The sequence below is a fragment of the Lottia gigantea genome (genome assembly GCF_000327385.1).
Source record: "Lottia gigantea unplaced genomic scaffold LOTGIsca_31, whole genome shotgun sequence".
NCBI lineage: Eukaryota > Metazoa > Mollusca > Gastropoda > Lottiidae > Lottia > Lottia gigantea.
In genome coordinates, this window is record NW_008709027.1 from 784,654 (window position 1) to 796,840 (window position 12,187).

Here is a 12,187-nt window from a genome sequence, read left to right on the forward strand (position 1 = left end):
GATTTCTTCCAAAAACATTATACAATTAAACAACTACTATTACTTGTCAAATTAAAAATAAATCTGTACAGATATAGAACAATACAATAAAATATAAATGAATGATGAACATCTACAATCTGTATTTTTTCTAAACACTTATATTCCACACTTATATCTCAACATTTGTTCTGAAAGTAACTAGTTTGTATTACTACTTAAAGAGATATTCCGATAATAGGGTTACTATATAAATATACTTATTACTTATCTATGATGATTATATGACATGAATATAAACTAGTGTCCAAAAGAAACGATACCAACTTATTTTCAAAATTGTTTTTTACTAAGTGAATTGTCTAATATGAAAACATGCCAATTCGTATTGCACATCCCAAACACAGCATAGTCGATAAAAATACCGGGAACACGTGATCACTTCCGGGAAAAAACGTAAATTTCGTGAAAGTGACATTTCCCTCTCTAGCATGTTCTGCACTTGCATAAAAACTGTATAAAACGGCTGATCAAACACGTTGATATCACAGCAACAAAAAGAACACAAGATATGCCACGTTTGACAGCCATCGAGAGAGAGAGAGCCGTTGGAATGGTCCAACAAGGAGCGACACACGTCGACGTCGCTAGAAGGCACGCATCACTATCACCAGGTTGATGCAGCGGTTACGTGAGACAGGTCAGACGTCAGACAGGCCCAGGAGTGGAAGACCACGAGTAACCACGCCCCGTGAAGATCGTTACATCCGGGTATTACACCTGAGGAACCGCACCGTAGCAGCGACGTCCATGGCGGCTACAGCACTGGGACACAGGATCAGTCGACAGACCGTCTACAGGAGACTACGGCAGTATGGTATCCGGCCACGTCATCCCTACCGCGGACCGCTCCTGACGCCTCGACACCGGAACAACAGACTGATCTGGGCCAGGCGGGACTGGGCACGTTTTATGTTCTCTGATGAGAGCAGATTTATCATCTTCAAAAACGATGGACGGCAGCTTGTATACCGACGATTTGGTGAACGTTTGGCGCCTAACTGTATCCATCAGGTCCGGCCGTTTGGGGTGGCATATGAGGCTTGTCGTAATTCGTGAAACACAGCGTTATATTGATGACATCCTACGGCCTGTTGTGGTGCCCTTTATTCAGCAACAGCCTCGTGGACTCCTTTTCCAACATGACAATGCAAGGCCACACACAGCAAGATTGACACAGAACTTCCTTGCCAACGCCAACGTACAGGTTTTGCCATGGCCCGCATGTTCACCGGACATGAATCCCATCGAGCACTTATGGGACCACCTCGATCGGCAAATCCGACGTCGCCATGTGCCTCCAGTCAACGTCCAGGACTTGGAACGATGTCTCCTCGAGGAATAGCAACGCATCACTCCCAACATCATCAGACGTTTGACGGCATCAGTCCGTAGGCGTGTTCTGGCATGTATTGATGCTCACGGTGGACATACCCGCTACTGACTTGACTTTGTGACGTGTGGTGTGACATTTCCCGTTGTTTCTGTGATCAGTGCTCTAACGAAATGTTCTTTTTTCGACCCCACCCATCTTTAAAGGCTTGTCATATTGGTTGTACAGATTTTATTGAAATGAAATTTTTGTACAGATGTTGTGAAAGGATTTCTCAAAAGCATAACACCAATCCTAAACTTCTGCATTGTTTAGTTTTTCTTTTATGTCGTTGCAAACAGGCGGTATTGTTTCTTTTGGACACTAGTTTAGTATAGCTCTACCTAGCTGCTCCAGAACAATTCTCATAGAAGAGATTAGATTATAGAACTTCAAGCTATCCAATAGTTTACATAACTAATACATATGTAAAATATCCTACTTGTGGTGCAGTGGAGATATCTGTTTGACTGGAGGTATTATATATATGACTGGAATCTAAGTTAGATAAATCTGTTGAACCCTGACTACAGAATGTTTGAGTTGTAAAGGGAGGTAATGGTTGATTATTTATATCAACTAGTGAGGGTGTTTCTCCATTCAATATCACTGAAAGTGGAATACTCGATCCTGAAAATATATTAAATAGTATTACGAATCCACACACAGCCAATATTCTACAGTATATCATGAGGGAATTATAAAATGTACACATGCCCTTAATTGTCAATTACATACAGTACTGAGGGTTTTGATCAACTGAAACTACTAAACAGTTTCCATTTCAAATTATCTGATTTTGTATCACTTGAAAACTGGGTGGAATATCATTAATTTCCAATTACATTTTCAAACCTCAAATCATTCAAAAAGAAAAAACTACCTGCAATTGTCTGAATATCATTGACTGAAGAAACTTTATTATAGCTGCCTTCTAAATTGGATAAACATAAAGCTTCCACTGAAAAATAAATAAAACAATTAAATGTAATACAAAATTGAACTAAATTGTGCATAAGCAAAATGTGATAAAATTTAATATATCACATTTGATTAATGGTATTAAAACAAAATTAGATAATTATATTGGAAAGGTAAATCTTGGTCCTTACTTTTATTTGGTGATGGTTGTAAAGAAACCATGACAGGTATTTTACTTTCTGTAGGATTCATAACAATATCTATAAATAAATTAGAAGAATTTTGGACAATCTTACAACAAACAAATGTTATAATAGTGACATTATTACATTATTATATTTAAATCAGAAATTAATATAAGACATTTTAATATTATCTGGGTTGTTGGCTGTGTAAAAGTTAAGGTAGCCTTCCAGTAGTGAAATAATGATAACTCAAGATTTTGGTTTGTCACTTTAGTTGTGGGTGAATAACATTAAAAAAGGATTCCATATCAAATATATAATTAATGAAATACTGGTATATCAAAAATATACAAACATTAACAAAATCTAAATTTCTTACAAGTTTTCACTTCTATTAACAAAAATATCCTTACAGTTATTTGAAGGAGTAGTATTATCATTTGTGAAGAGATATGAAGGCATAGTAGTTGAGTCTGTATGTGGAGCAATGTCTCTAAAGGATTTCTTCTGCATGTTCCTCTGCTTCATGTTGACGACAGCATTGACTGCATCTGTCAATTCTTCAATGTTTATGGCTGGTAAAGATTCACTCATTCTGGTTCTAAAAAAAGATATTTCAATTGACAAATAAAAAATCCTACTTAGAGTAGACATATGTATCTTGATATATGGATATTTTCAAATATAAAAAAACCGAACCTTATATTTCTTTGGATCCGAAACATTCTAAAACAAATGTTATACACTTGAAAATTTGATTTTGAATATTTATTAAATGAGAATCAATTGGAGAAATCAGCTTAGTCGTGATAAGCTCAAAATGGAACACATGCATGACTTGGGTAGGGCAATTGGTAGGACAACCGGCTCCTACAACTGTTAAAGTTGTGCATTATGACATTATGGCCGATCTCTCAATCTCATATTCAAAGCTCACACAATGTAGTAAGAAATTAGGTGCCTGTACTGTGAAAGCCACACGCACCTACTTCTTCTGAAGGTAACGCATGTCGGTATTGAACACATGACATTCAGCAAAAAATTATCTATTTCAATTTCTGACTTACTAAATAGCTAAGCCACCATATTATGATGCTACCATATGCATTTCAGAAGCACATTTTTGAGAAATGAGGCGTCATAATACTAATTGTTTATTTATCACCAATTACGTTACGGGATTAAAACAGAAGAAAAGACTTTCTTATGAAAGATTGCATTCGCAAGTATATACGATGAAAAATAGCATATAAAATTAGAGTATGACTATTGTGACTAAAATAATGTTTCATTTCCTCACTTTGTTTTCTTTTTGTTTACTACGACAAGAGTTGTTCCCCCTTGACGATTGGATTCAGACCACCACCTCAAATATTATAGACAACATAATTACAGAGTAAAATGCACATTGGTTACATCTACATTCAATGCTACATCCAATGCTCTTAATAAGATACATTGAGGTCCATGAAATTATTTGGTAAATTCACTTTTCCAAATTTGATTGCAAAGTTGTAAAGGGACATAACTCTTTCCTTATTACTTAACATTGGAAATTTCTGGCACATCATCGCTATATTCTCGTTTCATTGTTATTGTTCGCATAAAATTATACCGATATCTATTAAAACACAACTTGATACAAATTAAAATCATAACAAGATACGAGGTAATAATATCTATAAATAGAAACTAGGAGAAAACCTAGGTTTCGACGCACTAAAGGGACATAACTCGATACGTGTTACCTTTTTAAAAGCTCTCATAATGATAACAATGATTGGGTTTATGGTCATGTTACTTTCATGTGATAGGCCTACATCATCAGAATACAAGTCTCGACCATGACTATGCTATGTAATCGTGAGCTGCCCTTCGATTTCATTCACTAGGCAAGACAATTGGACTACAGAATACACTTGAACCTTTGAATGTTCGACCCGTCCCTCCTCGAACGTGTAGGGTAGGCCTACAAGTACAATGTGCCATAATATAATGCGGACGTTAATTAATTGCCCGACGGTCCATTCTTTTACATTTGCTTGTGTACGAAATAGAAACTACAGTTTTGATCTTTACTCATGAGATTTTGGATGAGTTCGTTTTTTCACGAATTTTCGATGAAGATTTTTTAGTTATGGCCCTTTGTCTTCGCGACGTGTCTATCATTTGCGGCGGCGTCTGCGAGAGAAGAGACGTCTCCGAAATTTGTCTGCGTCTTTGCGATATCTCCGCGTATCCGAGGCCTGTTACAGATTTAATAGACGTTGCAGCGACGTTACTGTCGCGTCTCGCGACGTTGCTTGAGCCGTGTTGGAAACCGCGTGACCAGTGCGTGATTGGAGACGCTGCCATCCTGTCTGGCTAGGAGACGTCTCCTCTCCTTGGTGAGAGTGCACGCCATTTTATGGAACTTGCTGCGACTGATGAGTCGCGTCAGTCGCGGCAACGTCTCCGCCATTGGGTCCCTTTAGTCTCAGAAACGGGATTTTTTTACCTAAGCTAGGACCTAATCAGTAATAATGTTCAGAGCTCATTGTCGAAATTTGATTCTTCAAATCAGTGTATGTCCAGAATTATCCGCGTTTGAAGTTGAGACTACAGAAAAGACAAATAGAAATGGAAATTGAAATTCCACCCCAAAAAAATGGCGAACCGGTCCCTTTAAGAGCGACCGTTTGGTGTTTCTAGAATCAAATAATGCCTTTAATCGCTTCTTTCTCTAATATCCCCTCCACGTGTGGGTAGGTCCTATATGATTTTGAACTAAAAAGTGCAGGCTAGTTATTAAGTAATACTTTTCTTCAATACAGCACATTCTTATTTACCGTATTGTAACAAATATAATATTTTATTATTATCTAGCGTAAAATCATGTATATATCCGTTTATAGTATTTATCAGTAATATTTCTTAAGGAGTGCATATTATGTCGTCTGTATGTTTATTGAGCAATTTTGTGAATTTCTTGTCATTTTAAAAATATAGATTACGGAAGGTTGGGGTTTTTTAAAAGTGTGGACCCATCCGAACTGCATTAAAATAAATAGGAAATTTTATATGCTTTGCTTGAGTGCATCGTATGCACAAAAATTCTAGCTGCAGTTTATATTACGCAAGTTTTATTGTCCTGGCGAATCTTTTGCTAGTTTTTCTGAGTCTCCATGTAAAAGATACACACGTTTTTGTGACTTCTGGTACCCCCTTCCTTTATTTATTTCTTGAGGTTACATTTCAAAATAAGCATTGACACAGAACTGGTTATTGAATACATGCATTTCTAGGATCACCAATGTCAATTCAAACTGTTACAAGTGTTGTTGACCCTCTGAAGCACTGGTCGTGGTATCAGAATTCGTTTTATATTGGGGGGAATTTGAACCTCCGGCTAATTCTACACTTGTTTATAAATAATAATGTCAAGATATTGTATAGTTATAATAATGTCAAGATAGGTTTACGTACAATATATCAAACTTGAGTATTCATTTTAATATGCATTCTAGATGCAAAGTTTTATCTACAATCTACATAACTCTTGTTTATAAAATAGACCGCCTGACATGTACTGTATGACAATAATAATTGTCTCACTATAGGATTGTGAAACTTTTTCAACCGTGAAATAAAGTTGATCATAAAACTGACTCACGGTGGTGACACATACTTACACAGCGCCATCTTGTGGAAAACATGACGACTATTTTCACCTGGCTAATTAGATATTACCTTTATCTTCCTTTAATCAAATCTTGCAAATAAAGAATTGAACTATAATCAGAGAGACTGCTTCCTTACTGAACAAGCTATTGTTGCTGCAGGGTATAAGGCAAGTTGCATTTAACCATCGAAGCGTATCTACCTGACCCATTTACAACAACACTATACCTGGCGTGACCTCAATATAACACAGCGTCCCTTATTTAAAAAGGTGAGACAGCTACCGCCATATTGAATACAGTATATAGTGCGGTATTTGTCAATAATACTGGTATTTTGTGGATTTAGAAATATTTGGATGATGAACTGAAGGTGAAACGTTTTAATTATTTCAAAATGTGGGAGAAGAGCGATTTTCTCTTGCTGTGTTTCAGTGTGACAGTAGTAATAACAATTGTGGGAACTGCGCCGTTAGAATGGATGCGACCTGATAATTTTGATTTGATAAACGACAAATTTTCGTCGGTAAATTCCCAAAATTGTCGGGCAAAGGCTGAAAGTGAACTCAGGTTACCTGATGAAAGTGTTGCTCAAATTCCACGTTATAATATGTTATTGAGTACGATTATTTATAGAAATAGATCTTCATTGTTACATCTACATAATATGGCTCTAAATAGAGCATTTTTCTACAGTTTCGTATATCAAAAACTGAATCAAACGTGGGACTTTGAAACACAACCAGGATTGAGTTATATATACATGTCGGCTGCTGCTGATGTTTCTGCCAGTCCGGGGTGGATTAACGGATCAGCTTTGTATTTTGACTACAATTGTAGTTATCCTAATTGGTACAGATCTTCTGTACCGTTTAATAACACCCTTCCTCTATTTGGTCCGAGAGCCTGGCGAGCTGATGATTATAATGAAGCCACAAATCTACTGAGAGAGCCTACAAATAGAACAATAGATATACACGACTATGGTGCTGGTAGAATGTTTAATTATACCAGTACTAATTATAAATATAACCCCTGGTATGATCCCTGGTTACCCGATAAAACCGGAGAAACAGATTCATTAAGAAAGTTTACTTATATGGTGGGAATAAGGACCTCTAATTCTACTGGTGTGTTTGTTAGGGAAGATTTTGAATCAAATACGTTTTTTGGTCCACCGCAGCCTGGTCAACAGGATAAAGAAGATTATCTGCCTGTACGATTCACAGCACCTTATTTTGACTGTGATAGATCCAATAGATGGATTGTTAGTGCCACATCTCCGGTTGTTGAATACATGCCAAGATATTCAGTATGGTTACATCTTCGACGAGCCAGGTATTATTCATTTCCTGTTTGATTTATTGTATAACGAAACAGATTTCCCGTACTGAGTCATATTCATAATTATAAAGAGTTACCTGCCCGTTATATGTTAACGGTTGACATTCGAGAGGCCCTATAAACTATAGATAAGATCTCATTATATTACTTTTATAAAAGTAGTAGGGATATTGTTCATGACCCCCTCCCCCCTTTTCCAACATCATCATTCTCAAACCGGAATTGAAAAGAAATTTGCGAGCCCCTATTTGTATGTTATCACCAGTCTTATTTCCTGACCAACACCTGAGCTACCAGCTATTCTATAAAGGTTTGGCATATAGCTTCAATTTATTCACTACTATTATGCTTCAGGTTATGTCCTATCGTTAAGGCTAATTGTTAGGAAGACATCTTGAGAAGTATGTAGAATGAATTAAAGATTAATTATATATGCTTGTGTATTTTCAGATTCGTAGCTGTTTCATCCATGGATATAGAATTTGAAAGAATTGATATGAATCAGTGTCCCATTGCAGAAGGAAATCCCGAGCCTAATATGTTTGCTGGTACAGCTCGTTGTCGACCAACTACTTTGGTAAATACATAATTTCTCATAAAACAATATGATGCAATTTTTATTTCTTGAAACAATACAGGATACTGTAGCTATTATAGCTGTCCCCACAGCCACAACAACCTCAAAAACATGAGTTGGTCATTAGGTGAAGGGGGTTTTACGAGCAGGGGCCACAATTTTTTTGGGGGGGGCCACAATATTTTTAGGGGGGCCACAGGCAATTCTTTCACTATGTAAAATGTTCAAAAATTGAAAAGTGGGGGGAGGGGGGTGCGCAACTGTAGTAAAGCCACTGAGCCTGGTGATAACCGTGTGAAAAATAATCTACATTTATCATTGCAGTGTGAACCATTGTCTGGTTTTGGATTCAGAAGAGGTGGTTACCAATGTGCCTGCATGCCTGGCTACTATTTTCCTTGGTATCATGATGGTCCATTCCTTGGTCTGGAGATTGAAGAGGCTACACGAGAAGAGTATGAAGGTGGTGGATTTGACTGTATCGCTGTTGAAGGTAACAGCCTTTTATAGACTCTAAATTCTATTTATTCCTTAAAGTTTTTTTTTAAGTAGTTATTTTTACTCTTTTATGGAGTTAAAATGTATTCCAATTCATTCCAGAGAGACAAGTACTGCCAAATGTAATGCCTGAATTTGTAGAACGTCAAAAGAGATCTGTATTGAAGAAAAAGGATCAATTCCTGAACACGTTACCATTGAATTACAGTCCACGCTTGAACAAGCGACAAAAACGACGACTCATATCATCCTTGAAACATGTTCGTGATGAACAGGAACGAGAAAAGAGAACGCCTAAACCCAAAGTGAAGTTAGTTGCTAAAAGAAGGCAGAAGAGAGAAGCTATTGACGAAGAAGCTGTTACTAGAATGACACATATTATGGAGAGAAAGTATCAAACAAACAAAGAGAACTGTCATGGTAAATTGCCAAATGAACTTTTCCTTCCTGGTGATGTTGGCTATGGTGTTGATGAACAGTTTGAAGGTCAAGGACGAACGGCCTTGCGCCTGGCTCACTTCCTCAGTAATTTCCTCCAGAATATTGACGAATATGAAGAGTTTGGTGATTTAAAAGGTGACCGAAGGTTAAATGAAACCCAGATATTTTCTGAGGTTATCGCCAACGTTATGAGTGACTTTAGACTTTTGGGAAGTGGTGTATTTTTTGATAGATACCAATTTAGAATGTCCCCACCAGTAAACAACACCGATCCTAGGTTTATTGATGGCATCACCAGAGAGTTTTTTGGTCCATACGCCTGGAGAGAACAAGTTAAACAAGATGGTGGTTTGGATCAATTTAAAGCCATTGATTTCGCAGGATATGAACAATTCTACACAGACCATCAATGGTTCAGGAACATGAAAGCTAGATGGGCAACCAATGTACACGGTTTGAAAAAATATACGGCTAAACCTATGATACGTAATGATAAAAAGGGAACAAGTTTGATTAGATTTGAATATTATCCGATCACCTATAGAGCACCTGATTATAAAGATGGAGAATGGTTAAGACCACAGTATAAATGTGATGGTAAAGTTTATGATTGGGTTTCAACATACGTTGTACCATTCTTTGGTAAAAACAGCTTGAAGACCAAAATTGAGTTCAAGTAAGTTAATCTTGCTTCTGTTCATCATTCGACCTATTAAAGTTTGTAAGGGATAACTTGGATGTACACAAGCCAGCGCATATTTTATGTTCAAACTGAAACTATGTATCACTCCCGTGGAAGTTTTCCTTCGCCCCTCATTATGATATTACGATAACAAAAGCATTTTCTGTCACCAATTTCTCTGACTGATACCACAGCTTTAATTCATTTTGTTACATCAATGTTAATAATATGATTTTGTTATTTTAGGGGTGTCGTAACTGTAGACGTAAAATTAGATTATTTAGATATCAACCAATGTCCATCAGAATTCCATGTACCAAATGCTTTTAAAAATACGGCCAGATGTCACTATAAATCCCAATATGTAAGTCATTTTTGATTCTATCAGATGGTAATCAGTTCAGTAGATTCTGTTGTTTGGTTTGGTTGGTTAGGGTATGTAATTCATCGTTTTCGGATATATCACATTCTTCGTCATACCTTTTGCCGTGGACATATTCTTCAATAGAATCTTTAATATAATTTCCTTCTGTTGATGCTGCTCACTGATATGTTGGCTTGTTCTGTAAAAGAGTTAGGAAAGTTGGATTGTGATTTTCAGTAATACTACATCATCTATTAATTAGTGAAAGTTTCTTGGATCTTTTAATATAGCTAAATGACATTTTTATTCCCACAAAAACATATTTTTCATAAGAAAGACAAATTTTTGTTAATCAGAAGCGTATTAACTATGTGAAAAGAGCGGATCTGTCTAAACTTATTGTTTATTATGGATGATCTGTGCTCAGTGAAATGGAAGAATTTAACAATATCATTTTGATTAGGCTTGTACTCCATTATAAATGGTTGAAGTTAAATTCTCCGTGTTAGTTTATAGCTGAATCTCGACGGGGCATTACGGTCTATAAAGATATGAATTGGTAACAGCTTTTGGTTATTAAAAGTGTTTTAATTGAATTTTCTGTGTATAATATAACAGGCCTAAACAAGTTTCTAAAATGTGATATAAAATACTAGATGTCATAGTATTCGTTCATATAAGTACGACAGCAGGATTGGGAGAAGACGAACTTTGTGCGTCTGTAGACTGAAATCATTATGCCCACGATGTGATGTGTTCTTTCTTTCTTTGATGCAAACTCTCTTGCTCCTACTTGGCACTGGCGGAATAATCACGTGATAAAATCAGTGATTGTTACCTGGTGTCAAAAAGGATTTTGAGAAAAATCAACAGGCTCTTGCCTTGAAATTAAGCTTTTAAGTTGAATGAACATGTAAGTATAGTTAAAGTGCAGTTTATGTTTGGTTAACGTTAAGTATATAATCTGTTCACCTGTCAGTTGTTCACCTGTCAGTTATCTTGACTAAATTAATGTATTCTATAAATAAAAGCGCAAGATCTATCTCTAATCAATTCGTTGTAGCACTGTTAGTTTATGGTACCCTTTAAAACTTATACAGCTTAGATTGTGTAAATTGTATTTCTGTTAGAATAGAGGGTAGTGATATTGTTGATTTAATGTTACAGATTCCATGTTTATTTCTAATTATGATTCTGATGAATGCTTTAATTTCATTTGTGTGCAACTATGGGAGCGCGCGTCGGCATTTAAAACTGTTCTCAGTTATAGTCAATGGTGTATGATGCATGTTTATTTGGTAAGCCATATTATTTTAACTTGTGTTATCATTGTCTATTTCAGTGTGTACCATTACAAGGAAAAAGGTTTGACAGAGGTGGATATAAATGTGTATGTAGACAAGGTTATGAATATACCTTTAATGATCTCAATTGGTACTTTGATGGTCAAACGATGGAAGAAGAGTATAAAAAGTTAAAGAGAAACGAACCAAACAGGTTAGGCGAACATAGTTCTTAAGGTGTTGTAAATGATTTAAGTGGAATAATCACATTCTGAACTTACTATTCAGTATGTTGCCATTTCTCTTTTCCATTTGTATTTTTGATACAGGATTTTGGCTCTTTTATTAAAAATTAACGTTTCAACATGGGAATGTTTCATAGTGACTTAAAAGACCTTTTTTGATTTTTATGAATTCCATTCTGTTATTTCTTTTCAGATTCGAAACGTTGAAATGTAGAATTGCAGGAGCTTCAAGTGTGATGTTAAATCTCTACTTAATATCTATTTTAACATTTATTGGAGTTCTATATAACAAGTTTTAAAAGTCTATCTGTCCCATAATATTATGCCTACTTTTTTGTGATAACGATAATGTAAATATTACTATATAATCATTTATAGAGACCTTTATATAACATTTAGAAAAGTTTCATTCATTCATTCATTGATTAACCAGAAGTGCCAATGTATTTACTGTAAGATTCACATATAATGCTTCATGATGGCTGATTTAACATGTTTCTATGGATTAAGAATACTCTACTAAATATTGTAATGTTTCACAATTAGTCATTATTTAATTATTGCAACGTCACTATGT

The 12,187-nt window shown here is 35.8% G+C and overlaps 1 protein-coding gene across 1 annotated transcript; it reads left to right on the forward strand.

The window, feature by feature from the left end:
* Positions 1-6,573: 6,573 nt before the first annotated feature.
* LOTGIDRAFT_119445 (hypothetical protein) lies at positions 6,574-11,909 on the forward strand (the record flags this gene model as incomplete). The annotated part of the gene is made up of 8 exons (XM_009057710.1): positions 6,574-7,514; positions 7,971-8,097; positions 8,422-8,583; positions 8,769-8,905; positions 8,963-9,712; positions 9,965-10,082; positions 11,425-11,579; positions 11,804-11,909. 8 exons carry the CDS (start codon positions 6,574-6,576, stop codon positions 11,907-11,909), a joined length of 2,496 nt encoding a protein of 831 aa, XP_009055958.1.
* Positions 11,910-12,187: the final 278 nt, after the last annotated feature.